The sequence below is a fragment of the Fukomys damarensis genome, unplaced genomic scaffold (genome assembly GCF_012274545.1).
Source record: "Fukomys damarensis isolate Sample0158 unplaced genomic scaffold, DMR_v1.0_HiC HiC_scaffold_8, whole genome shotgun sequence".
Taxonomy (NCBI): Eukaryota; Metazoa; Chordata; class Mammalia; order Rodentia; family Bathyergidae; genus Fukomys; species Fukomys damarensis.
Genome location: NW_022900920.1, coordinates 2,843,353 through 2,870,611, shown reverse-complemented (window position 1 = coordinate 2,870,611; position 27,259 = coordinate 2,843,353). Strand labels below are relative to the sequence as shown.

Below are 27,259 nucleotides of genomic sequence, written 5' to 3'. Positions count from 1 at the left end.
CTGCGATCCAGCTGGTGAGCCCCCGCCGGCGGCCCTTGGCCCTCGGGCCCCCCAGATCTGCCCCTTGCTGTGCTGCCTTTCTGTTCTACGTCTCTGGATCTGCAGGCTTCTAGGGGTTCCTGGAGGCTGGGGACTGGGAGAAATGGGATCCTTGGACAGGTGGTCTTGGCCCAGAGTTGCTCACTTACGAACTTTTCCCAGTTGGACAGTGACCAAGTTGGGGAGGTTGGCCGGAGGCCCGCGTGGGTGGTGCACCTCAGCCCTGGGGGTGCCTGTGTGTCTGATTTGTGAACACCCTGTTTGTAACTATTCCTCTGCCTTCTGGCCCAGGCAGCAGGTAGGGGACTGGGCAAAGTGGGTTCAAATGTCACTCCTGAGACTTGGAGAACTAAGCCAGGGCAGAGCTGGACTCTCAGCAGTCCAGAACTGACGATTCTGGGGAGAGAGAGACAACCGAAAGGACGGGAGGGCGACAGAGGACGTCAGCCCCCACCTCTCCCAGCCCCCACAGGTGCCCAGTCTGGCCCTTCATCAGGCCCACGGTCAAGGCTACCAGGGAGGGTGCACGGCTTAGAGAGGAAGCCCAGCTCCTAGACAGCCACAGACAAGGGCCTGGGAGTGATCCCAGAACTGGTATCCCCAGGACAGTACTTTCTTGCTCTCTCCTGCTACCCTTGGGCATTTGCCCTCTTCCAGCCCTCCCTCCCTAGGCTGGGTCAGGCCAGGTGCCAGTGTACCCTGGCAGCACCTGGAGCAGGTGCCTCTGCCTGGAGCTTCAGGGTCCTGGATCTGTCACTTGGTGCCACTCCGTGCTGGCATCCACCCCAGTACCCTCATACCACACTACAGCCTGGGTCATAAATCAACCAGCAACAGGGTGCAATTTATTCAGCTCCCTACCACCCTTCCCTCTTCCTTTTCCAATATCCATTTCTGGCAGTTTGGAGAGCCTGACTTCTAGCCGCAGTGCCTGGGTTTGATTTCTGGCTGGGCGAGTACTTCACCCAGGGGCCTCATCTTCTCATCTGTAAAATGGAGATAAATATTAAATAAATGTTTTTTAATGTTCAGCTTCTTTCTTCCTTATTTTCCCATCTTCTTTTCCTTCTTTCCCCTCTTCTGTTTCCTTCACTTGGAGAAAAAAAACAAAAACAAAAACAAAAACCTGTTGAGGCTGCCTCCTTCTCTAAGCGCTGATTCTCAGCCTAGTCCTCTTCTCTGTGCTCTTCTGGTAGACCAGATATATGGAGACTGGTTGTGGAGTTAGGAGACAAACACACAAAGGTCTAGGAAAACAGGGGACGGGGGAGCTCAATGGAAAAAGAAGCATTTGAGCTGGCACATAGGATATGTAGGAGTCTTACACAACCCGAGATAGAGGGAAAGGGCACTCCAAGTAGAAGGAGCAGTGAGAGCAAAGGCTTAAGGCTGGAAAGTGAAGGCTATCTGCAGGAAACAGAAGATAAGTTTAGTGTAAGCAAAAGCTACAGGGACCCAGAGAGAGAGAGAGATTTGGAGAGACCTGAGAAGAGTGACTATCTTCTCGCCTCTGACACTTGGTTCTGCTATCACCCATTCCCCATGTCTGGGCAGCTTGTATGGAAGGGAGCTGACCTGGCCCAGAACTCAGGCTTCTGCAGCAGAAACCCTCTTTCCTATCCCTAGACAGAGAGCCTGTTGGCTTGGTACTGAAGCCTCTGATAAGATCTCCAAGCTGTGGGCACTTCATCTACAAGGCAAACAGCAGATCTGCCAGCCACCCTGGCCCCCGTCAGAACATGTAACACCTAGTGCCATCCCTCATTTTACAGATGTCTCAGCTGGGGAGCAGAGAAAGGAAAACACAAGTCCAGATATCCAGCAGTTTGGTGGCAGAACTCCAGAGGGTTGGCGAGGGAGGTAAAGTTATCTCCCAGCGCAGACCCAGTGTAACTACTGGATCCAGACAGTGAGGGCCCTGAGCCCAAGCCTTCTGACACTCTCTTGTCACCTGGGCAATGTTTCCTCCTGTAGTGATTTTGGTGTGGTTCATACCTGGTGTTCTTCTATTCAGGGGAGCACAGAGGAAGGAAACGGGACATGGGTAACAGAGGAAGCACTCTATTTGCGGTGATAGCCAGCCAGGAGAAGTAGAGGGATCTAGCCTCAGCGGCATGGTGGAGGGGACAGGATATCTGGAAAATGCTGCAGAAAAGGGCACCAGGGACCTGGCAACTGAGAAAGAATGTGGTTTCTATTTCCTTCTTTGTAAAAGAGGGGCAAGACCAATAGAAGCCAGTGCTTCTGTTGCAGCTGTTACAATGGTGTTAATAATAGTTCTGAGAGAAGAGCCTGCTCTTCTAAAGGCTTTAGTATTCAGTCATGAATCTTCGCAAAAATCTTACACAGTACATTTCATTATTATCTTGATTTACAGAGGGACACACTAGGGCCATGAGAAGTTGCCCCCCAAATCATCTAGACACTTATGGGGGAAGTGGAATTTGAATCCAGGCAGTCCAATTCCCTATCTGTACTCAAGTCCTGAGAGAGAGAGAGAGCATCCTCCAGCTATACAACCATTGATATTTCTGAGTGATACCCCCACACCTTCCACTATTCTGGGCATTGGAGTCACACACAAAGCCACCACTCCTAATGGAACATGATTCCCTAAGCCCATCTGGTACACTTCCAGCCCCCTCCACCCCAGCCCTCTGTTGGGTACCAGAGGAATAAGAAGTGACTCCCAAATGGAAAACAGCTATGGGGACAAGACTGGGAAGTGCCTGAGACCCTCCCTGCTCAGGCTGTCTTGAGTGATCCCCAAAAGCAATATGGCTGTGGAAGAGGGTTTCAGAGCCAGCTCTCAGAAGACACAAGCATTTGGGCAGGGAGCCAGGGACCCAACCTTCTTCAGCCACTTTTCCAGGGGGCCTCAGCTCCCCATTGGCATACAGCCTGGGTGGAAGAACATCTGCAATGGTGGCTCCAAGGTCTCTGGCAGCTCTACCAGCTGCCATAAGCTCTGTCAGGCTCATCATCCAGGAGACGTGCATGTTACATACAGCCTGATTGTCTAGGCCAGTCTGCCCCTTCTTTCCTCTCCAAGACGACACTAGTAGAGCCAAAAGATGGGCACTCCCTGCTCTTGTACAAACTCACCTCTTTCTCTCTTCCCTTCTTTACCTCTCTGGTTCTCTGTACCTTTAAGGCCCTTTTCCCCACCCAGAAAAACTGTTACTCATCCAACAAGGCCCAAATTAAGAGTCCCTTCTTTGAAAGTCTTCCCTGATTTCTCTTCTCTGAGTCATGAGCATAACAAGGATATTTGAAGTCTTCCTTTCTGTGTCACAGCACCCTGCCTAAGAACTGGTCAGAAGCAAGTACAGTTCTCTAAAGGTGTTTGTTATATTAATACATGAATCTTATACCAGGGATAGACCTGGAGCTATGACTGAAGGATACCACAGGCCATCCAAGCTGGAGATATTAGACCACATTTGGCCCAGCCTCTTCAGTTTAGAAATAAGAAATTAGGGCCAACAGAGTTTAATAGACTTGGCCAAGCCACATAATAAATGAGTGGGAGTGATCCTGACTTCTATAATAACTCTTTCTGTCCCAGCATTCCATGTGCCCTGTGTGTGTGAAGATGGCATTTTACACCTTTGCTCGGGGTGCTGAGAACATTAGGTAGGAAAGAGAAATATCCCTGGGGGCAGATATTCCTGACTTGAGGGTACCTCTGGGGGCTCCATTTCTTAAAGCATAGGCCTCCTCCTCTACCTTCTCATGCATTACTGAAGGACCATTACCGAATAGTAGAGGTGGTGATCGTTGTTTACTCATTTCCCAGGTGCCCTTGAAGTCATCATGATGTGGTACCCACCAGCCACCCTCTCTCTGTTCCTGCTGCTGCTAGGCCAGGCCCCTCCCAATAAGTCACAGTCACCAGGCACCAAGACGCTCCGACTGGTGGGCCCAGGGAGCAGGCCAGAGGAAGGCCGCCTGGAGGTGCTACACCAGGGCCAGTGGGGCACCGTGTGTGACGATGACTTCGCTCTCCAGGAGGCCATGGTAGCCTGCCGCCAGCTGGGCTTTGAGTCTGCCTTGACCTGGGCCCACAGTGCCAAGTACGGTCAAGGGGAGGGTGAGTGATGGCTCTGCTCCACAGAATGGAAAGATGATAGCCGGCTTCTCTCAAGGGCTAGGCCCACTGAGGCTCCAACAGAATGGGCCGGATCCCCACCTATCCTTTAATGCTCAAGTGGCCGCCCTCATGAGGCCCTTCCTAAACGCCTCAGCTATAGAGGACTCCCACTCTGACTCTCCCATTCTCTATTATAATGGGGCCACCACCATCACCATAACTGAATTTTTTAAGTTCCTTGGACATGGCAATTGGCCTGCAGTAGGTACTTAGAAAACCCTGAATGGATGAATGAGTGAACATGTATGTCTAGTTCATAGACCCACCTGGAATTTTCCAAAAACCAGTTCTATAGATCTGACACAAAGAGGAGGCAGTAAGCAGGGCAGTGAATACTAATGCCTCTGAGAATCAACTCCTCTCCCCCCACCTTTCTACTCAGCACTTAGAAGAGACTTGATAAGTGGGTTCCTATTCAAAAGCACAGCTGTGGCCCGCCTTTCTGTGTCCAATCCCAGGCATTGCCCATGCCTTCTTCCATAGGTCCCATCTGGCTGGACAATGTGCGCTGTCTGGGCACCGAGAGCACTCTGGACCAGTGTGGGTCTAATGGCTGGGGTGTCAGTGACTGCAGCCACTCAGAAGACGTCGGGGTGGTGTGCCATCCCCAGCGCCAGAGTGGCTTCCTCTCTGAGAGGGTCTCCAATGCCCTCGGCCCCCAGGTGAGGAGGCTCGTTAGGTTCTGGCCTGAGCTGAGCACTGTATGGTAGAGAAAGCCTCCTGGATAATAAACTTGAAGGAGGAGAACAGAGACCAAGCTGGGGCTGAGCAGCATCCCTGGGCTCTGGCCATGGGCAGGTGCACAGAAAGTGGGCCCAGCTTGATGCAGGGCAAGCCAGGGGCTCAGAGGCTAGGCCTGCCAGGAATCATAGAGGGAGGTACAGGGGGGAAGGGGGCTGCTTCACCCACAGGCCTGGCCACAATTGCTGCCTCTTCCCAGCACAAACAACCCTCGTCTAAAAACAGCCCAAACCAAACAACAGGAGTGGTCAGGGCAAGGCTCTGGCTCCCACTCTCTGCTGCCGGGTAGCTTCTGCCCACAGAGAGCTGGCCCTAGCCCACTGAGTGCAACAGGCCACCATAGGGGCTCCCTGAGTCTAAGTCGCTCAGGGCTAGGGGTGCAAGTGTTGTAGGCCAAAGGGTCCTGCTAGTAGTCTCAGGAAGCTGTTCTGTGCCCATCTCAGCTGTCCCCAGGGTGGCTTTAAGAAGGCCCCTCCATGCCCAGCAGAAGACTCCCAGACTCCAAGAGTTCTTGTCCTGAGGGCTGGAAGGGCACAGATCTGCCTCTTTCTCTCCAGTTTAATAAACTCGAGGAGATGAGGCAAAAGGCCTAGGCAAACAGTCTGCCTCCTACTCACCATGGCCTTTAGTGAATGCCTTCTTCCCTCCAGGCTTTGGGTTGCTAGCCTAAGCAGGGAGGGGTTGGGGGAGGCTCTATAAGAGCTCAGATTCCAGGGCTTTCCCAGGGAAGACCTGCAGTGCCTCACAGGAGGCTCAGGCACAAGGCCCATGGTGACTGTGCACATTGCAGGGCCGGCGGCTGGAGGAAGTGCGGCTCAAACCCATCCTTGCCAGTGCCAAGCGGCACAGCCCGGTGACTGAGGGTGCCGTGGAGGTGCAATACGAGGGCCACTGGCGACAGGTGTGTGACCAGGGCTGGACCATGAACAACAGCAGGGTGGTGTGCGGGATGCTGGGCTTCCCCAGCCAAGTGCCTGTCAACAGCCACTATTACAGGTAGGAGAGTGGTGGGATCCTGGCGCTATGGTTGAGAGTGTGTATGTGTATGTGTGTGTGCTATGCATGTGTGTGCTCACACACAATGTCTGTGTGAGTGTATGTGTGTGCAAGTGCAAGATGTGAAGTGTGTCGCAGGGTTCTGTGACTTCTACAGGATAGATGGGGGAGGCTGTCCAAGCAGGATATCTGCACATGTTGGGATGAGAAGGGAAACAGTCCAACTGAGGAAAGTGCCTGGAGTTTTTGAGGTACTGATCTCTTAGAAGAGTTAAGAGTACATGAGGATGAGCTTCAGAATTGTGAGGAACACCTAGAAGTCAGAAAATAAATTTTGTATTGGCCAATCACATGGAAAGAACTGACTGGTACAGAATACCCTGGCAATGAAAGTAATTGAATGTAAAACATTATGTCCTTGATTGAAAGATAAATTTTACCAAAGAGATATACACTGTTGCTCACAACTCTAGAAAAAAAATGCATTCTGGTCTCAACTCTACCAGCTTTGAGACCTGCTTTGGAGCTACCAGCTACCAGCTTTGCAGCTTTGAGTCATGCATCTGGGCCTCAAATGTCCATTTCACTGTGAATGATCTCAACTTTGCCCCAGTGAATTTCCTCAACTAGGATCCAAGCCAGAGTGATTGGGTGGCATGTAAGCAAGGCATGCTGTGGGGCACGTCTTAGGAGAGGAGACATACAAATATTCTGTCAGAAATGTGACTGAGCTATCACAGCAGATTGTATCACCCAGTAAATCATGACCACAATCCGAGTCCTGGCTTCGTTCACAAAAACTTTGTTGTGTTTCTCATGGAGGGAAACACAGCACCTCTGGTCATCTACCCGTCAGTTCATCATGTGGCATTGATGCAGTGCAAATTCCTTATAATTCTGGCTCATATGACCTTGGTCCTAAGGAGAAAAGGGTGGTAGGCAGCCACATGGCTCCATCCTTGGGGATGATGGGGATGTGAGACCCTGGCTACCTGCTGCCTGGTAATTGCACAGTGGGTCCTGCTGACTCACCTGCCTCCCATGAGGAAGGTGGCCCTGATTATAGCTTGGATGTCTCTGGGTAGCAGCACTCCTACTTCCAGCAAGGCCTTCATCTTCCACCTGTCCCCAAGAGGACCTTTCCCCAGGTCCCTTCCCTCAGGGTACTCCCATAAGGCTACCCTTCATCAGGACTGGGGGAGGGTAAGCTTGAGCTGCCTGTTCCAGGGGTAGCTCCAGTAGAGGCTTCTCTTTAGGACAAGCTAAAGGAACTTGCTCACCCTCCCTGTTAAATGGGGATCATCATTATTTGTGAAGTGGCCACCTTATCAGGGCTGTTGTGAAGCTCGGCCATGAAATAAGATTTGTGAATACTTTTGCAGACTACGAAGTCCAGGGCAAACTTAACAGCAACTCTAAGAAACGACCTGGCAGTGGGATTCTGTATCCCCTCCACCCTTGCCCCAACTCTTTTCTCCCAACACAGGAAAGTCTGGAATTTGAAGATGAAGGATCCCAAGTCTAGGTGAGGAGCAGCACCCTGGGGGAGGGTGCAAAGAAGTATGACATGAAGGCCTCTTTCTTTTCCCCTTTGCTGTCTACCCGTTGGCCTCCCGTAGCCTCCTCTACCCACAATTTCTCTTGTCTTCCAGGTTAAAGAGCCTGGCAAATAAGAACTCCTTCTGGATCCACCGGGTCAGCTGTCTGGGGACAGAGCCTCACCTGGCCAACTGCCAGGTGCAGGTGGCTCCAGGACGGGGCAAACTTAGGCCAGCCTGTCCAGGTGGCATGCATGCTATAGTCAGCTGTATTCCTGGGCCCCGCTTTCACTCACCAAAGGGGAAGCCCCGGCGCAAGGAGCCCCGGGCAGAGGTGAGCCCCAGCCTAAGAAGCCCAGGGCCCCTCTCAGCAGGACACTGCCTTGTGGGGAAAGGAGAGAGGAACCAGGCCAGGAAGAGGAGACAAATCACATGATGGTAGAGACTTAGGATTTATTTCAAAGGAATCATTTATAACCACACCATAAATGGAAAATGGGCATCACTTGCCATGGGATAACCATAAAAACAGTAAATAGCAGCTACAGCCATTAGGGTTGAAAGCATTAAGTGTGGGCCTGGCCCTTTGTTATAGAGGGGTAGAGGAGTGCTAGTGAGGTTTTACTAGCACAACACTGAGGTTTTGGTGTGATTCTTCTGGAGTAGTGGAGGTCCAGAAACACTGCTTACCGGAGAAAACACTGCTTGAGGTGATAGTGATAGAAGTCAAGAGGCAGGCCCAGGACTCCACAGGCATCTGGAAGGAGCCCTGCCCTAAATCTCGCGTGGTGATACAGCCTTTCTGGCTCCCCTAATGCCGATTCCTCCCCGCAGGAGCTGAAGGTGCGCCTGCGCTCCGGGTCCCAGGTGGGCGAGGGCCGGGTAGAAGTGCTTGTGAACCGCCAGTGGGGCACCATCTGCGACCACCGATGGAACCTCATCTCTGCCAGTGTTGTATGTCGCCAGCTTGGCTTTGGATCCGCACGCGAAGCCCTGTTTAGGGCCCAGCTGGGCCAAGGTGAGTGAGGGAGCCGGGATGGGGAAGGAGAGACTGGATATGCTCTGGATCTTCTCTTGGTGGCCCTGGGTTCTGGACATCTGTGAAGAGGAAGTCTTAGGTGTGGGGTTACGGAGGCAGAACCCCACTCACACAGCACCTGTCCCCCAGGGCTTGGGCCCATTCACCTGAGTGAAGTGCGCTGCAGGGGTTACGAATGGACCCTCAGTGACTGCCTCGCCTTGGAAGGGCCCCAGAATGGCTGTCAACATGAGAATGATGCTGCCGTCAGGTGCAACATCCCAGATATGGGCTTCCAGAATCAGGTGGGTGCAGGTCTGAGCATGTCCGACAGGAAGGGGTTCAGGGGATGGGCCTTAGTGCCTCTGCCATGGGGTTCCACAGACCCCTGGATCACTCAAGAGATGCCCGAGGGACACAGGAGCTCTGCAAGTACACACATCCCCTCACACACTCCACGATGCTAAAGGTGAGATCAGAGGCTGTCAGCCCTGGGGAGTGGCACAGGTGCTGTGTGGGATGGGTTACTCAGGTTGCAGGGTCAGTGCTGGTAGGGACTGTGGGGTTAATTCTCTCTTAGGTCATTGTGAATGAGCTGGTAGACATGAAAGCCCTTTGCAAATTGCAAGTCATCATTAATAATAGGATTTTAGGTAGGAAGAGGGCAAGTTCTAGGGCAGAAAGCCCTGCACAGGCACTTTGAGTCAGATTTCTTTAATAGGCAAGGCCAATCAGGACTATGTAGTATACTGTCCCCACTTTAAAGATGGGGAGGGACAGGGATTTAGCTCAGTGGTTCCACTGCCTGTCTTGCAAGCACAAGGTCCTGAGTTCAATCCCTGATACCAAAAAATAAATAAATAAAGACAGGGAGTGTGTGGTCTAGGGCTGGTCTCCAGGCGAGTTCTTCCCACCTCACGCTGCCCTGATCCTCACACATTTCTGACCATTGCAGGTGCGCTTGGCAGGTGGGAGAAGCCAGGAGGAGGGTGTGGTGGAGGTGCAGGTGGAGGTGAATGGGATCCAACGCTGGGGGACCGTGTGCAGTGACCACTGGGGACTCACCGAGGCCATGGTGGTCTGTCGACAGCTCGGCCTGGGTTTTGCCAACTTTGCTCTCAAGGTAGGTCCACTGTTTTGCTTCTTACCTACAAGAGGACCAAAATTTCCTATGCTAGCATTCATTCAACAATTGAGTGAAATTCTGGGCTAATACAATGCTCAGTACTAGGGATACTGGGTGAGCAAGACAGTCCTTGACTTGCAGAGCATGTAGTTGAATGAATAAGGCTGTCATTAGTGTTCATTCATACAAACAAGTACACAGGTGTATCTGTGAGAAAGACAAGTAGATGTTACCTAGATGAGGTGCACGAATAAACAGCTCATGCAAGCTCTAATGACCAGAGAAAGCCTGATTCAGTTGAAGAAACCAGGGACCCAGGAATGCAGTGTGGCTGTCAAAGGAGATTGGTGTGACATTTGACGGTGGGCAAGACCACTCACAATGTCTAATCTAGAGTTTTAAAAGCTTCCGTTGCTGTTTGGAAAACAGTTGGGGTGGAGACTAACTTGAATGCAAGTAAACATTCCAGAAGGCTTTTGCAGAAGCCCAGGTGAGAGATGATGCTAGATTGGACCCAGCCAGTGGCAGTCTGGATGAAATAATAGATTCAAAATACACAAAGTAACAAAATCAAGAGGTCCCAAGCATGGCTACAGTAAGCCACGCACTCCAGCCTGTTGGGCAGTGCTGGGCAGATCTCACTAGAGAAATGGGCACAGCACTGAGCATAATGCTGAGGCTATATGAGGAACAGCTGGGGACACATCACCTAAATGGGAGGAGGGGACGGGCCCACCCCTTAAAACCCCAAAGACCCCATCTGGGATGGGGTGAGAGTGGGGCCAGATGGAAGCTGCAAGCTGCAAATTTCTGCCTCGGTACATGGAAAAACTTCTAATATCAGGTGGGTCCGAATGCTCACAACGGTGGGATAATGGGGTCTAAGCTGCAGATGGGAAGGAAAAATGACTTAAAGCACCTCTCTGCTCTGACTGTTTGGTGCTGGCTGTTTCCTTTAGGATACCTGGTACTGGCAGGGGACACCAGAGGCTGGAGAGGTGGTGATGAGTGGAGTGCGCTGCTCAGGGACAGAGTTGGCCCTGCAGCAGTGTCAGAGGCATGGGCCCGTGCACTGCTCCCATGGCACCGGGCGCCTTTCAGCAGGAGTCTCCTGCACCAACAGTGAGTAGTGGGAGGGCTGACAGGGTGTGGACAGGTAGGCCTCTGCTCACCATCAAAAGGCTCTAAATGCTGGACTCAGCTCTCAGCTGCATGGTGGCAGGTTTGAGTAGTAGAAGCACCAACTCCATTTTCCATCTCTGTGGCCAAAAGCACCTATCACATCAGGATACAAACCTGCCCTGCCAACCTTCCTATGAAAATAAAAATATGCAAGAAGATATAACAGGGTTTTTTTTACTTTATGCTTATGACTTTAAAAAGTAAAACTGACTAGAAAACAAGAGCGTATAGTATTTATTAAGGACAGTCGTTTTTTTTCTTGAAACTATATGTGTGTATACTGAGTTACAACATAAATTATATTTCTTGTCATTCGTAAGAAAAAAATCGAAAGAGGCTGTGTGAATGTAAGGCATACCAGAGCCTAAGGCTTAGCTTGTGTGCTTTCTTCTTGAGCTGTGGCATTTCCCAAAAGGCATGAAGACAAAACCATTTTGCCCTGCAAACCCAAATTCTCAAGGCAGTAGCATCTCTGTTTAACATCTGCCAACAAGGTCAGTGCTGAGATAATTATTGCAAGTCCAAAACCTGCAGGGTAACACCAACTTATATGGCCAGTTAACCCAAGACATTCTTAACCTCGATCAGTGAGTGTTATGCTTCCCCTATGCAGTGCAGCCTGAGGGTGCCGGGCCTGGCCATCACCCATCGCCTGCAGATTGATGGGACATCAGGGTGGGGCCTCCACAGCACCAAGGCCCCTGAGCAGGCTGGTGCTTTCCATTCCTAAAATCCTTGGGCCCTTGAGATTCACAGCCTCCAGTGGCAGCTCTCTTCTTACATACATTTGATGTTTCTGAAAGCTGGGCAGCCTGCCAACTGATCTGCAGCCTCTGTGGCCATCCTTTCTCTCCTCTTCAGCTTTTCTCAACTCCTTTTTATCCTCTCTTTTGAAAGCTCTCCTGCTTTCCCTCAAGAACCCTGGGGTTTGTCAGAGGGCATATTCCAGCTCTCTCCAAAAGGCAACACAGGAATTTCAAGTTGTTGTTGTTTTTTTTTTTTTGTACCAGGGATCGAACTCGGGACCCTCTGCTTGTGAGTGAGGCAGCGGAACCACTAAGCTAAATCCCCAGTCCCTTCAAGAACATTTTTAGTGACAGTATATAGCAAAGCACCTTCAAAGCCCAGCCACTGAAATAAGCCCGTGTTCCCACCCACCTACATCAGAATATACACCGGCCCACACAGAGGAGATGCTTCTGCCCAAATACCTAAGCTGTGTCCCTATGGTTTTGCATAGACAAGCACCAAGAAAGGCCAATTTTTCTCTTTTGAGTTTACATGGCAACAACTATGGATCTCCATATTTCTGTACCAGCACAGGAGGCCTATGGCTTCAGAGGATGTGGAGCCCCCTGTGACAGGAAAGGAAAGACAGGCACTGAACTGCTATGGAGACACAGGCACCATTGTGTTGGGCTTTTTAACATACAGAGAAGCACTAGAAATGTTCATAATATCTCAAAAGAGAAATGCACAGGGAACACTCACAGCAACAGTCAGGCTAGTGTTCAACAGGATTCCTGTTGAGAGGATGATGATTATATACACAAAACTACAAAAAAGGCACTTTACCAGAGGAAAAACATTTTTACAAAGGAAATGCTAGCTTATATACACTACATGTTTATTGTGGGCCAGATGACAATCTAAGCATGTAACAAATATATTAACATCACTATTCTTATTTCCATCTTGTAGATGACAAAAATGACACACAAAATAGTTAAGCAGTCACAGAACTGGTAAATGGCATAGTGAGAAGTTATACCAAGAAGAGACCCTGGTGGCCTGGCTCCAGAGCTGATACCCTTAACCATGACCCTTGAGCTGCCTTCCAGGCTAAAATGATGACTTATTCCTTTCACTGATATTAGAAAATCACCTGATTCAACTGCCTTTATCTGGGTTCCTCTCAGAGAGTCTGGTCTGGGGGCAAGCATGTGCTCATGCTAGAGGGCAAGACCAGCTGCCTTGCTACCCTTGGCTTCTTGTCTTGCCTTCTGCCACCCAGGTGCTCCAGACCTGGTGATGAATGCCCAGCTGGTGCAGGAGACGGCTTACCTGGAGGACCGCCCACTCAGCCTTCTGTACTGTGCCCATGAAGAGAACTGCCTTTCTCAGTCTGCTGACCATATGGACTGGCCCTATGGACACCGGCGCCTATTGCGCTTCTCCTCACAGATCTACAACCTGGGCCGGGCTGACTTTCGCCCCAAGACTGGGCGCCACAGTTGGATTTGGCACCAGTGCCATAGGTTAGTGCCTGCCTTGTCCTGGCTCCAGAGGGTGAGAAACAAAAAGCAGGGTCCATGGACCAGTTGGTCTTCCCCGGCCTTGGACAAACTTTCCTGAGAGGTGTACATGCTGGTAAGTCTCCCATCCTAGACATCTTCCTGGCCTTACTCTCTGGGGGAAGGAGGGGTCCCAGTAGCATTCTCCTGCCCTCTCCATCACTCTCACTTTCTTTGGATGTAACTGCGGACAGTGCTCATGGGGCATTTCCCACAGCAATGTCCCACAGAGAAGTTATCTACCTGTTAGAAGTTGCTATCTGTTAGAATGGTATTACAACTTTTTTTCGGTACTAGGGATTGAACCCAGGGCCTTTGTGGTAAGCTATATCCCCAATCTTTTCTTCTTTGAGTCAGGATCTCACAAAAGTTGTTAAATTACCCAGGCTGGTTTATAATATGATCCTCCTGCCTCAGCCCCCCCAGAATGGTGGGGTTATAGGTGTATACTACCATGTCCAGTTTATGTAACTTTTCTACATTATATCTTAAGCCTTGTCTTTAAAGCCAGGTAAACTGGGGACTCCCAGAAACCTGGAGGCCCAAAACAGGATGCTGGCTCACAGAAAAAGCTTTCTGGTTCCTGCAGCAGCAAGGCAAGGCCTCCAAAGAATGGCATGAGTAGTCTGGTACTAAAAATGAAACAATGAGCATTCTTTCCTATCAGAAATCTCCAGACCAAAAGGAGAGACAATGCCTGTGACAGACAGAATGGGAAATTTTTTTTATCTATTTTGTCAGGATATAGCCATGGGTGGGGAGAGCTGAGAGGAATGGGCAATGACTTCGGGACTTGGCCTTGCATGAGGTAATAAGCACCTTTTCCTGCAGGCTGAACAGAGTTGTCATTATAACTGTATTGGAAACTATGGTAGCAATTTGGTCCCAGGCTGACAGGGAGCAGTTAGCTCTCTCCCCCAAAAGCTCTGCTCCTGGACAGGTCCTCAGCTGCTTCTCCCTTCTACCTCTGCCTGAGGCCCTACAGCCAGGTTCCAACATCCTGAAGGCTACTAGGGCACGACTTTAACCTCTCCCCACCTGGGCTAAGACCCTAGGTGACAGGGATAGCCATGCCTTGCTGCCTGGAAGGGGTGCCAGCAAAGGAGGCCACAAGCCACACTAATCTTGGGTTTGGAAGAAAAAAAGAGCACAGCCCTGCTATTATAACTTTCCTTTCTGGGTAATGATGGGGCCTAGTCCCTCAATCTTCCCTGCCAACTCCTCCAAAGAAGACCCTCTCCTGCTCCTGCGGGGCTGACAGCTCTGCCTCATCTGCAGGCACTACCACAGCATCGAGGTCTTCACCCACTACGACCTGCTCACACTCAATGGCTCCAAGGTGGCTGAGGGGCACAAGGCCAGCTTCTGTCTAGAAGACACAAACTGTCCCACAGGTACATGCTTTCCTAACAGCATCCATCAACCCCCTTGTTCTATTCCTCTGTCCTCTGGGGGTGAGAATCTCTTCTGCCTTGCTCAATAGCCCAGGTACCTTGAGATTGGCATGGCAACGGCACTCAAGATAATTAAAGAAGATCAATTTCTCATCTTCTGAAATCTTAGGTAGAGGGTCTCTGTTTTCTCTGAATTCCCGACACACTTTGGACTGATTTAAAAAGCTTAACACTTTCTATATTGGCTAACAGCTGCAGTCTGCTAAGCTTCCTGAGGGCAGGCATTGTGCAATCCCTACGTGCCTACCCCTAGTCTCCATCCTTAAGGAATAGCATGGTACACATCATCTCGAGAGGGCTCGGTGGACAAATAGGTAGACAAATAAATTAACACATCTCAACCACATTTTAGGCCAACAGACATTTTTACCATACCATCTAAAGTAATAATCTCCTTGTAACAGATGTACTTTGCTTTGGTGCTGAATTCACAGTCCAGTTCTGATACTTAGGCAAGTCATTTAACTTACCCTCAGGTTCTGAATCTGTAGTCAGCTACATTGACTGATCAGTAAACAATGGTGTGAGGATTAAATGATTAAGTTTGTGAAGACTCAGTACAGTCCTTGGTCACAAGTACCTACTTGGTGCCTCAGTAACCACGTACCTTTCCTTATAGGACTGCAGCGGCGCTATGCGTGTGCCAACTTTGGGGAACAGGGAGTGACTGTAGGCTGCTGGGACACCTACCGGCATGATATTGATTGCCAGTGGGTGGATATCACAGATGTTGGCCCAGGTGACTACATCTTTCAGGTAAGATGAAGGCAGAGTTTTCCGTGCAGCCTCCAACAGGTCTATCACTTGAAGAAGCTGTGCCATGGTGAACAATTATTGGGGAGCTCAAGGCCCTGGATTTGAATCCTGATTCAGTGGACATTGAGTAGTTTGTCTCCATCTATAAAATAAGGACATTAATGCCTACCTTATGGGTAATTGTAAAGATCAATGAAGCAAATAGAAACACACTGTAAAATACTATAGGGGTTTTGACATGTCAACTCAGAAATACAATCATCCACTTTTAGTTGTTCCCCTCTTACCCCAGGTGGTTGTGAATCCCACAAGTGAGGTGGCAGAATCTGATTTCTCCAACAATATGATGCGCTGCCGCTGCAAGTATGATGGGCAGCGGGTCTGGCTGCACAACTGCCACACAGGTAACTGAGCCACTGTGGGACCAGTACTGGGGTGGGCTCAGGGGGCTGGCAGACTCTACTTGCATGTGTAGTGTGTGGTAGGGAAGAGTTGCTCGTTCAGTCATCATTTATTAAGGTCTTCTACTGTGCTGAATACTGGCAGCACTGCAAGATGCAGCTCAGTGTCAAGAAGGGTGTGCCCATATACAAATAGCCCCAATACTAATGAGTACCCTAAACAGGGATGAATTAAGTGTGGAATAAGCAAAGAGAGAAAGCAACTTAAGGGCCAGAAAAGGTTTCAGAGAAGACAATATTTGAGCAGGGTTTTCAAGAAAGAGCAAAAGACACAGAAGGGAGTAGTAGGGGAAAGAGCATTGAATTTGGATTCAGACATCTTCACTGCTTTGGCTTCCAAATCCAAATCTATCACTTTCTAGCTGCAGGACAGTGAGGAAATCTCTGTTTTCTCTTTTGTGAAACAAAGCTGTGAATTTCCAACCTACTAAAGTTCTCTCAAGGGAGGGCTATGATTGTTCTAAGAGAATAGAATTTATCCTGTGGGCTTCTAGGAATAACTGACAAATTTCAAACAAAAAAATTATTTATGTTTCAAAAAAGAACTCTGGCAACAGATTGGAGACAGAATAAAAAGAGGAAGAGAATTTATGGTTCCCAGTTTGGGTGACCAAGTAGATGTTTGCTGATATTAAATAAAGGATATGATATTAAATCAAGAGTTCGAAGTCCAGCATTGTACATATGGAGACAGTAGACTCTAACTAGACTGCATGGATCTGGAGCAGTGAGGAAGAAAAGGAAAACATGCATTTTGCAGGTCTTTTGATTAGAAACCCATCAGAGTCCTAGCAGAAAAACAGAAGGCACATCCTGGAGTTGTGTAACAAAGGACTATTTACAGAGGTATAACAGTCTATAAACATAGGATGAAGAAAATAAGGGATGCTGAGCATCCAGGGATAAACAAGTAGAAAACTTTATCCCACCTAGATCTAAAGGAAGAAGGCATGTTAGGAAGCCAGGTGAAAGCAAGAACTATGAAGGATGTTGAACCTGGCTGGAGCTAGAGTCAGTCACTGCCCAAAGTGCAGGGTACAGCAGAAGAAATGCCTGCCCTCTCTTCTTCACTCTCTAATCTTTGGCTGTTGTTGACTTACTTCATTCAACCAGAAACCAGAGGACAAGGCAGCCAGGGTGGTGCAATCTCTAGGGGTCAGTTTCCCGGGAAACAGAATAAAGAGCACAGAATGAATTAGGGAAGGGGGAAAAGAACCACCACAGTCCCTTTCAGCAGCCTCTTCTTCCTAATAAGGTCTGTTTCTAGAGAATGACTAGTGTTCTTGCCCATAACTGAGCTGATGTGAAGGATTAGCTGAGCAGAATGGGTCTATGTGAAGTCCTCAGGGAAGGACTGAGATTGTGATGGGTTTGGCTATTTAGCTATTTTCCTTTGGCTCACAGGAGATTCATACCGAGCCAATGCAGAACTCTCCCTGGAGCAGCAACGACTCAGGAACAACCTTATCTGAAGCCATCACTGCACAGTCCCAGCTGCTGCCCACACACCAGATACCTCAGCTTATTGGAGCCACGCCCTTCAGAGTCCTGACTCAAGAGGGAAGGGGGCCAGTTCCAAAGGGCACCAAGAACATGCTCAGGAAGCCTTTTGATGGCACAAGCACCAAACCTGAATGGTACTGCTCCCTCAGGATGGTTCTGGATCTGTCCCTTGAGAGCCTGTGGCCTAGTATGGCCTCCAAGGTTTGGTCCGCTGTTCTTCTATAAGGTCACCTAATCTTTCCTAAAACGTACTGCAGAGGCCGTGGCTTCTGGTGCTCTCAGTTCCATAGGGATTTACAGTGGGCACAGTCCCCCAACTAAATGGTACTTTGTAAATGTACCAAAATATAAAGGAAGTGGGGCTAGTTCTCTGATAGGGGTTCAATGCAACGTAACTGTCAAAGGCACAAATGGCAATGGTGAATGCAGTCTCTCACCTTATTTGTTCTCATTTAGAACTCACTTCTCAAACTCTTTTTAAGAGTCTGTTCCTTAGTGTTTTTATCTTTACCCTGTCATATACCTGGGCGTTTCTAATATCCCTACAAATTTAAGCCTCAGGAATCCCATTATCTCCTGATGGATCAACACCAGGAGTTACTTAGTGCTTGAGAAGGGGCAAGTTTCACAGAAATGGTAAAATAGGCCTTCCTGCAGAATAGCAGAAGGCCTGAGGTAACAGACCCCAGCTTGTGCGGGTCAAAGCCTCCTGCCAAGTCAAGAAATATGTGTCATATACCTAACAGGCAATCCAATCTCTCTCAGGATCACCACATCTCAGGACTGGCCTAATTTTCAAATCTCAACCAAATCAGCTTTATGTTGAATACAATTTTGCAATGGAAGGAACATAAGTCAAACAAGCCACACTACAGGAACAATGAGACAAGTATGGCAAAGTGAGAAACAAAAGATCACGGAGAGATCAGACGGGGGAACATTTAATTAAAGACAGAACCTGGAAAAGGCCACCATCCCTGCTTGATGTGGCTGAACTATGCTCTTGGTTAGCTGGTATAAAATCCCATGGTTTTCTTAAACGTGACTCTTGACCTTTTCTCAACTGACACACATTTAAGGAGATAATCCTCATAAGTCTGACACGTTAATGTCAATAAAATTTCTCATTATGGACTGCTATAAAGCCAAGACCAGCTATGATTCTGCACAGCTCCCAGCACACTTTTCCCTTCCATTGCACTGGGGAATACATGGGCACATGTATTACTTATGTACATTTCTCTAATGAGGTATTAGTCTACGGTCTGCTTTTCAGTTGCCTTCCTCATGCTCAATGCTAAAACACAAGCTAGAGAAGTTATGGAATGAAAGGTACAAGTAAATGAAAGGTAAAGTCTTAAGAACTATCAACTTTTGTAATAGAGGCTGCAAACCCAAAATGAATGGTATCAGACAAAGCATTAATAAGAGTACTCTCTTACCCACATCACAAGAATTTCTCTCTCCATAAGGAGTCAAAGGGACTTCTCCAGTCCAGGTGGTACCGTCTGTGAATACAAAGAAGTGCTTTCTTCCTTCCTCTCCTCTACCTTTTTGCTTCTCAACCTTCTCATCCCCTTTATTTGGGAAAGGGAGTATTATACTCTGGCATGGCGTTTTAGGTAAACAGGAGGACTGATTTCCTGTTGGATCCAGCAAACCTCTCCCAAACAGTAACAACATTATTCTCACATATGCAGCAAATGGTGTATGAAAGAATGTGTAGCTAGCCAGTGAGTGTGTAGTGACTGATGACTAGATTTAGACAAGAAGGTTACCCTCAGCCTCCTGCTGAATCTAATTTCCAAGACAGCCAGAAAAAGCAGGCCAGGCAGCCACTGGCTCTGATCTCAGTCTTGCTGCCCACATCACACGTCTGATAGGTACAGCCTGTTATAATTCCTGGAAAAAGCTACACAAGGGTTGTGTTGTTATAGCACTGAGTTGAAAGGGAAGGTCATGGGAAGACTGGTGGCTGGCATGCCTTATAACTAGATGAGGAATGCTAATTGAATACCAACCACAAAATTCCAGACTGAACCAAAAGCCTATGACTCTCACCTCAGCACACTCTGACCTCAGAAATTAAAGTATAGGAACTTCAGCTTAAACTTATTTTTTTTTTCCTTAAACTTACTACTATTCTACAAAGACTTTCACCCTGAGGAGGGAATTAGAACATGGGCAAAGTACTTTTCTACTATAAATTCCAGGTGATCCTGAGGCTTAGATATTTGACATATATGAAGAACACCCACAGCAAGAGTACACAAGCTGTCTTTACAATTGTCTAACAAAGGAGCCCACGGAGGCTACAGGGTACTCGCCACTTAATTCTACTTGTGAAGGTATGATTTAGACATAATGTAGGATTTGATTTTCATCTGGATAAACTCAAGGCAGTCTGTTGGGCCATGGCAGAACCTCTTATCTCTGGCCAGTATACATCAAACCCAACTACTCGGGTCAATAACTACAAAGCACATTCAACTAATGACAAAAGCAACCCTCCATAATTGTCAGATGAGGGCTTTAAAAAAATCCCTTTTTCTGAAGTTGGTTATAAAGATAAACCTGAGAATTAAAGATGGCCGGCTGTAAGCTAAAACAAAGGAAAGGCTGCTAGTATACTGCCTCAGAATGAGAACAAAAATGAGACCTTGAAATTATGAGGGTTATAAAAAAACAGTAATAAACATGGAACTGTTTGTTACCATTAACAATGCCTTTAAAAGTTAAAGAACAGTCACAAAAGGGAAGCACCCTCACAGGCAAGTGATAGGAACAGTCATCTCTTTAACTCCCAAGGACATACTTAGCCTTGAAGTATCAAAACATGGGCTTGAAAAACAGCTCAGTAGTGCTCACCTAGCATGCATAAGACTGTAGGTTTACCCCCAGCAATGCAAACAGCAGCGTATTTCAGAGATAAACCATTCAGTATGAGGCCATGCATTTCCTACCATGAAGATATGTAACACAAGTGAAAGACTAAGTAGAAGTAACAAAGGGACATGACAGTGACTTACTCGATTTCCTGGCATGGAGGCAGTTAGTAGGAACATGCGACACTGGAAGAACTGACCAAGAATGAGAAAAACAAGATTAAGAACAGTGAGAGGGCTCTATGACCAGAACAGCACAGGGACAGTTGAGTAAGGACTAAGACAGAAGGCCAGTGTCATGTTTCGCCATGTCAGCACCTTAAGACCCAGCACTACCATTTCTTTGGGGCATAATACTTTTCAAAAACATTGAGAATCCCAGGATGGTCATTTCAAAAATATATTCTGGGCAGAGAGATTCTATTCACTGGATTCAATAAAAGCAACAGATCCACTTAACCTATGTATAACCACATAGGCATGAAGAACAGAGTTGCTCTCATCTTTTTTGTGGGAAAGAAAAAAAAATGGATAAATATCAAGTGATATATGTCATAAAATGACCTTTAATGTTTCCCTCTTACAACACATCACTGTTTAAAGTAGAAATGGCACACAACTCCTCAAGACTGGCTTGAGGAATGAAGCTGTCAGGTTCCTGGTTGCTGTGCACTAGAGCAGCCCCAGGCATGGAGTTCTGTACCAATTCTGGATCCAGATACGCACATCTGTGGAAGTTCACCAACTCTGGAGTTCTGGGATTCGCAGTACAGATTCTGTGTTTGCCAAGTATAGCACTATTCTATCTGTATTCATTGCTCCATATTGTCCCCTCTTCCTGTACCCAATATTGCTGTTTTTAGCTTTGTAAGGTACTAAGGAATGCTTTGCCTTTGCAGGACCTAAACCTCCCATCACTGCAGGTTTGAATTCTCTGTTCTGCTTTGTATTTGCTTTACACATTTAAAGTGTGATCCATGACTTGCTCTATCCAGGGGACTCTTGGAAGCTGTATGTTCTGTGTTTCTTCCCAGTTGATGGCTCCCTTTTATATTTACCACAGTACGGCAGTAACAAAGAACTGCATTTAGGAGTAAAGACAAGAGTATATCTTCACTCTGTACCCAGTAAATCTTTGTTTTGATAGCCTTTTCACTTTCTTTAACATCCATGTTCGCGTGTACACAGCAGCCCTGGAAGAATCCTCTTATATGAGGCTACAGAAATACTTTTGGAATTCACGGAGTTTTCCTTTTCATTGAATGATGTTCAAACTGCAGATTGTTCTCTGCCTTCCCAGATGTCTTCTCGCTGCTTGGCTTCCAAACGCTTTCGCTCTTTAAAAAAAAAAAAAAAAAAAAGGCATACTTAATTGTGGATGCATACTTTAACCAGCAAGTCTCCCTCAATCCAAATTACAAAGTAAACTTTAATCATAAGACAGGTGAATGTCCCGGTCACTTTTTACTTGATTTCATAAGTTGATATCTTTAACTTTTTACCAGCTTTGTATGCAGAATAACATGACTATAGGTTTTTTTTTTTGTCACATGTGTGTGTGGTTCTGGTCAAATCTAGGACTTGGCACACACTGGGGATGTACTCTACCTAAGCAATACTTCCAGCTCCCACTATCTTTTATGTAATAAAAAGAAAGGATTCGGGGGCCAGGGATTTATCTCAGTGGTGCTGCCGCCTGCCTTGCAAGCACAACGTCCTGAGTTCGATCCCCAGTAGTCCCCTCCAAAAAAAGATTTGGGGCCCACAGAAATTAAAGTATATGGAAAGTCAAGGCTAGCAGGACCTAGATTCTAGTTTTCCTGATATATAATTATCTAATTCTACTTTTCATCTGTGTTTAGTGCTTAAATAATTGCCCATTATTCCTTGTATACTGATTTTTATAAATATTTTAAGAGGAATCAAGAATATGCCTTAATATTCTTTTACTTTGTTGCTCAAATGCAAATAGCCACTAAGCTTTATTCATATCTATTATAACTTTGTTAGAAAAATATTTCAGAAGTAAACCAAATCTTAGTATTTTGCAGAATACTTCTGGAAGCCAGAAACACACTGGAAAATACAATTTCAATATGGAAAAATGACCATATATAATGGAGGAAAAATCGACTAACCAAAAAATGTACAACAAATCTGAATAACCCAGCTTCAATTTTTAATGCAAAAACTTGGTTTTTCCATATAACTCTTACCAAGACCTGATAAAATACAAACTGGGAGCAGTGGCATGTGCCTATTGTCCTGGCTACTTGGGAAGCTGAGGCAGCACAGATTACTTGAGCCCAAGAGTTTAAGACCAGCCTACATAACATAATTAGACACCATCTCCAAAGCAAACCAAACCAACAAAACAAAACAAGTAAACAAAACAGTATGGTTTGGTAGTCCAAACACTTTATTAGTTCCCATAATACTAGTTCTAATTTTATGGCCAGTTGCTTATTTTGGTATCATAAAATACACACGATAAGCCTAAATGCTTCTTTATAGGCAAATTGATAATGCCTATGCAAGACTACAAACTGGGTGAATTACAAAAATCAAGGTGAATTTAAAGTTAACTTGATATTTTGACATATCTTTCAAAATCAGCAGAGTCTCTTACAATATTCTGAGCTCTATTTAACTCTAATGGCAAAGAAGTTTGACAGGAAGCTGAGTGGCACTTGGAAATGTGAGACAGAAATTTCCTGCTATTTGGGCACCATCTTGTGGTATATTCTGAATATAGCAGCAAAGTTACAAGATAAAAAATGGAGGTCAGCAAACTGCAAACTAAAGGATGGTTAATACAGTACTGTAGGAGGACTCAGGTGTAAGGCAGGCTTGAATTAAATTGAGGTTCTCCAAGAGATATCCAGAAGACAACTGACTTTGTCTAAAAAATTTAATGATTTCTCAGGATGATTTTGATTCTTTCAAACATGGAGAAGTTAGGAGGAGATCTAAAGGCAAAGGGAGTCTTGGATAAAATCCCTGTCCCAAATCAACACAAAATTGATTCTAGATTTAAAAGAAAAGTTAGTAAACAAGAAAAGTGAATTAGAACTCAACTTTTTCAGTAAGATAGGAAATAAATCAGAAAGGTAATATGAGAAGTTACAAGAAAAGGTATCTAGGAATAGTAAATGTAATAATAATCCAAGATTCCAAAATTAAAACAATTCTAAAAAAAAACAAAAGAAATTGTTTTAAGTTTGGGCCCAAACTTACCGATGGTGGCAAAACTAACCTGAAATGACATACAAGGTTGATTACAATCTGTACATATTCCACTTAATAGTAACATACTTTGCTATAGAAATATTAAATGTGTTTGATTTTGGAGTTATGAAACATGTATCATAGATACTACATTACTTATCTAAAATTTGAGAAGTTTAGAATTCTAAAACACACCCTATGCTAATGCTTTATAATTTAAAAAAAAAAAAGCTCTGTATTTCCAAAAATATGTAAGAGGGAATTTTGGTGGTAAACAGTATGAAAAAATTAGTAACAGTAGGAAGACAAATTGAGAGGCACAAAAAAAATAGTGAAAATATGAGGTATAAATTTACCAAAACAGAAAATGAATACCACAGAAAAGACTGGTTAGGATGGGACTTACAATAACATTTTCATTTTTATGAGGAAAATAAGACTGTAAAGTTTAAGTGACATGCCTAAGGTTATATAATTAGTGAAAGACCAGAAGCTGGAACCCAGGTCCATATTTTTAATTTATTTTTTGTAGTACTGGGGATTGAACTCAGGATCTTGTGCTTGCAAGGCAGCCTTGGTACCACTGCGCTAAATCATGGGCCCTGGGTCCTTATTCTTTTTTTTTTTTTTTTTTCCTTTGGTACCGGGGATTGAACTCAGGACCTTGTGCCTTGCAAGGCAGGCGGCAGAGCCACTAAGCTAAATCCCAAGCCCATGGGTCCTTACTCTTAACCAGCATATTTTCTACTATCCTGACAACTGAAAATAGTATCTACAAAGAAAAGGAAAAGCAGGTGAAAAAATGTATCAACATAAAGAAATGTCCCTTTTTAAAGTAAAAAGAAAGCACGTAATAGCTGATAGACTTCATAAATAGAAAAGGCTCTTACTAACTTTGCCTCTAATAATTAAGAAAAGTAAACTAAGCAAAGAGAAAGCCTAGTAGCAGCCAAAGGGCAAGGAATTAAAAGGGAGAATAGATTAGAAGAAAGGATTAATCTAAAGCAGTCACATAAACTGGCCCTGAAGATTTCTATTCCTTAGTATAATAAATATATTGACAAACAACTGTATTAAATGAATTGCTCAAGATCATGGAGCAATCAGCTACCACTTCTCAGGGAGGGAATGATAAGCATTTAAGATTAAAAAATAGCCAGTTTGACCACACTGGAAAAAAAATTTTTTTAAATGAGGGAGGGAAAAAGAAAGGAAGGAGTACAAATTAAAGATTTTCAAATTTTACTTTTACATCTAAGAAAAATGATCACAAAATCACTTTAAGCTACTTACAGAGTAATAACATGCTTTGTGAAGAACAAATCTGGTCAAATTAATTTAATAGCTTTCTTTTATGGAGTGACAGACCTGATAAAGAATATTAATCTAAGTAATCTCTTAATTTTTAAGAGGTTTTAGTTTTAAAATTTAACAATTATTTATATAATCATTAATATACTAGAGAGATGCAGTCCAGACCTCATAAAGAAGGAAGCATGTTATTCTGGAGGGAACGATTATCTGAGTATTACACATCAACATAAAAAATCATGTGCTACTTATTTTAATACTTGGTGAACTGGTCAGCTAGTTTTAGGCTTACATTTTCACTTATTATTTAGGCAAGAGAAGTAAGCTTATTAAACAACAACCAACATGAAAAAATAGGGAAGTACTACATCTCAAGAAAAACATTACCTGAAAAATATAGTTACTAATGAAGGGGACTTCAGAGAACGGGGGAGAAAAAGACATCAAGAAAATACCTGAAGACCTAGATTATGAGCCAGTAAAACAGCATTCTCTTTCAAGGCAGAATAATGGAATGGCTAAAAAGGTTTTCAGAAGTTGGCAACCATGGTTAAATTTGTTTTATTATAGTAGACTAAGTATCACATAGAGATGATCTTAAGTGCTTAGTGATTTAATTATCAAACCGTTTACTTACTCTGCCTTTTAGGCCTGTGAACCAAAACATGGCTGTTCAGAACTACCCATTAATCACCTATCCCCAAGAGTAAAATGGAAATTAATTATGAAATAAAATTGCAGTAGGCTGTGAAAATATAAAGGTAAGCTTATACTAAGAGGCAATGGTATCTATATCCAATTTTAGACAGGAATCAAACATTTGGATAAGTGGAACATGAGAAAATTTTATACATATTCCTAAGTTGGGGCACTGAAAAATGATCTATGCTTTATGCTTTCACTTTTCACTTTAAGTGTAGCTCTGATCTGTTATGCACTATGTTGCACTAAAAGATATTTTTTTCATGTTCAGGGACTATGTACTATATAGCTGTCTTCCTTCTGATGTAATCAATGTGATTTGCTTAAAATGATTTAGGTACTTCTTTTTCTCAACTCTTTGTTTTTTTGGTACTAGGGATCAAATGCAGGATCTCAATGCTTTCAAGGCAGGTGTGGCACCACTGAGTTAAATCCTCGGCCCTCTTTTTCTGAATTCTTGTGAGAGTAGCATTAATTTCTGAATCTCCTTTAAAGGTGTAAAGAAAATCCAAGTAAGGTGGCAAAGCCTAGCAGGAGACTATTTAAAATTCAAATTTACAAATTCCAAACTCATTAATTAGAAGAGTTTCTTATATCAGTGATTAATTCTAGATTTTAGAAACAAGGAGGACATAAGAGTTCAGTGTAAAATCATAAGATTTATGAAGAAAAACTAACCAATGTTACTTATGTATTCAATCAATGAACATGGTGGAGTATCTTTTTATATACTAGGCACTATGATAGGCAACAGAATTCTTTACATAGGAGAAAGGCCTACAACATTATTATGTGATATTAATGAAAGAACCTATGCCAGCATGGTATACAGTACAGACTAACTCCCACACTAATTCTGATTAGCTAGAAATGGTCAGGTCAATACTAACAGTAAGTATCACAAGTGCTTAGTAGTATCTATCTGCCATGTGTAGTGGACGGGGAATAGCAAATTTGTCATTACTGGCTTTTATTATTGTAATGCAGAACACAGAATTCTCATTAGTCACAGAATGGTATCATGGATTTATAAAGCACCTTTCTAAACATTTTTATAAATGCTGACTTGCACTGTGCTGATTAGGTATGGTGAGCAGTATTTTCACTTTGTTGGAAAGTGGGACAAAGAGAGTATAACAGACTTCCCCAGGCCACATGGCTAGTTAATGGCAAAATATCTATTAAAGCTCAGATTTCCTCATTCCTAAATGATCTGCCCTTGATCTTTATGGTTAAATGTTGCTCAAACAGAATGGTGTCCAGATGTTTTACTAGAAACTAGTTTAAACTATCATGGAGATTTAAGTCAGACCAAAGGAAGATTCTTCTGACAGTTAAAGCTGCTAACCATTGGTATAACTACAAAAAAATAAGTCTGTCATATTTCATTCTCTGAAGACTTAAAAGATTTTATAAAAAGTAATATTTATATATTTTTATTATATAAAATATAGAATAATATATAATTTTTTTCTGGGAAAAAATGCCAATCATCTCAAAAGTCCTTCAAGAAGGACTTCAGTACTATACAAGAAATAAGAGTTTTTAACTGGAAAAGTCTACATTCAAATCTCTCCTTTCATTTTACCAAGTGGATGACCTTAGTCTAAGAACTAACTTCTTTGGGCTACCTCTAAACTAGAGATAATACCATTCATCACTAACTTATTATGACACAAAACTGCTACAACAGGTTACAATGACTGCCTGGAGTTTCCTACCAATCCTTTTCATGAATAAAATCCTTTTAATGCCTTTTCATTTTAAAATCTTCAGAAATGAAATTTCTGGCTGGGGATGTAGCTCAGTGGGAGAGTACTTGACTAACTTGTGCAAAATCCTGGGTCCAATCTAGCACGGGGGGGGGGGGGG

The 27,259-nt window shown here is 45.0% G+C and overlaps 2 protein-coding genes across 4 annotated transcripts in view; one reads left to right on the top strand and one right to left on the bottom strand.

The window, feature by feature from the left end:
- The first annotated feature begins 6 nt into the window (after positions 1-6).
- Loxl4 (lysyl oxidase like 4) lies at positions 7-17,241 on the top strand. Its single transcript, XM_010638510.3, has 15 exons — positions 7-14; positions 3,839-4,132; positions 4,676-4,854; positions 5,724-5,929; positions 7,416-7,454; positions 7,582-7,801; positions 8,302-8,485; positions 8,636-8,790; positions 9,441-9,608; positions 10,571-10,733; positions 12,808-13,051; positions 14,366-14,481; positions 15,161-15,297; positions 15,590-15,701; positions 17,163-17,241. Exons 2-15 carry the CDS (start codon positions 3,856-3,858, stop codon positions 17,228-17,230), a joined length of 2,268 nt encoding a protein of 755 aa, XP_010636812.1. The 5' UTR covers positions 7-14; positions 3,839-3,855; the 3' UTR covers positions 17,231-17,241.
- Positions 8,391-27,259, bottom strand: part of R3hcc1l (R3H domain and coiled-coil containing 1 like) — a 90,274-nt gene continuing 71,405 nt past the window's right edge. The window contains exons 7-11 of one of the 3 annotated variants that reach the window (XR_004516270.1): positions 18,704-21,483; positions 15,232-15,439; positions 10,784-10,924; positions 9,551-9,633; positions 8,391-8,565 (exon numbers count right to left, since the gene is read on the bottom strand). Coding sequence is in view for 2 of the 3 variants with exons in the window: in XM_010638511.3 (XP_010636813.1) it covers positions 21,416-21,483 (68 nt within the window). In the remaining variant the exon portion in view is untranslated. Of the gene's footprint in view, positions 8,566-9,550; positions 9,634-10,783; positions 10,925-15,231; positions 15,440-18,377; positions 21,484-23,383; positions 23,403-27,259 lie in introns of those variants that run through there. The other 2 variants (XM_010638512.3, XM_010638511.3) reach the window with 2 other exon arrangements.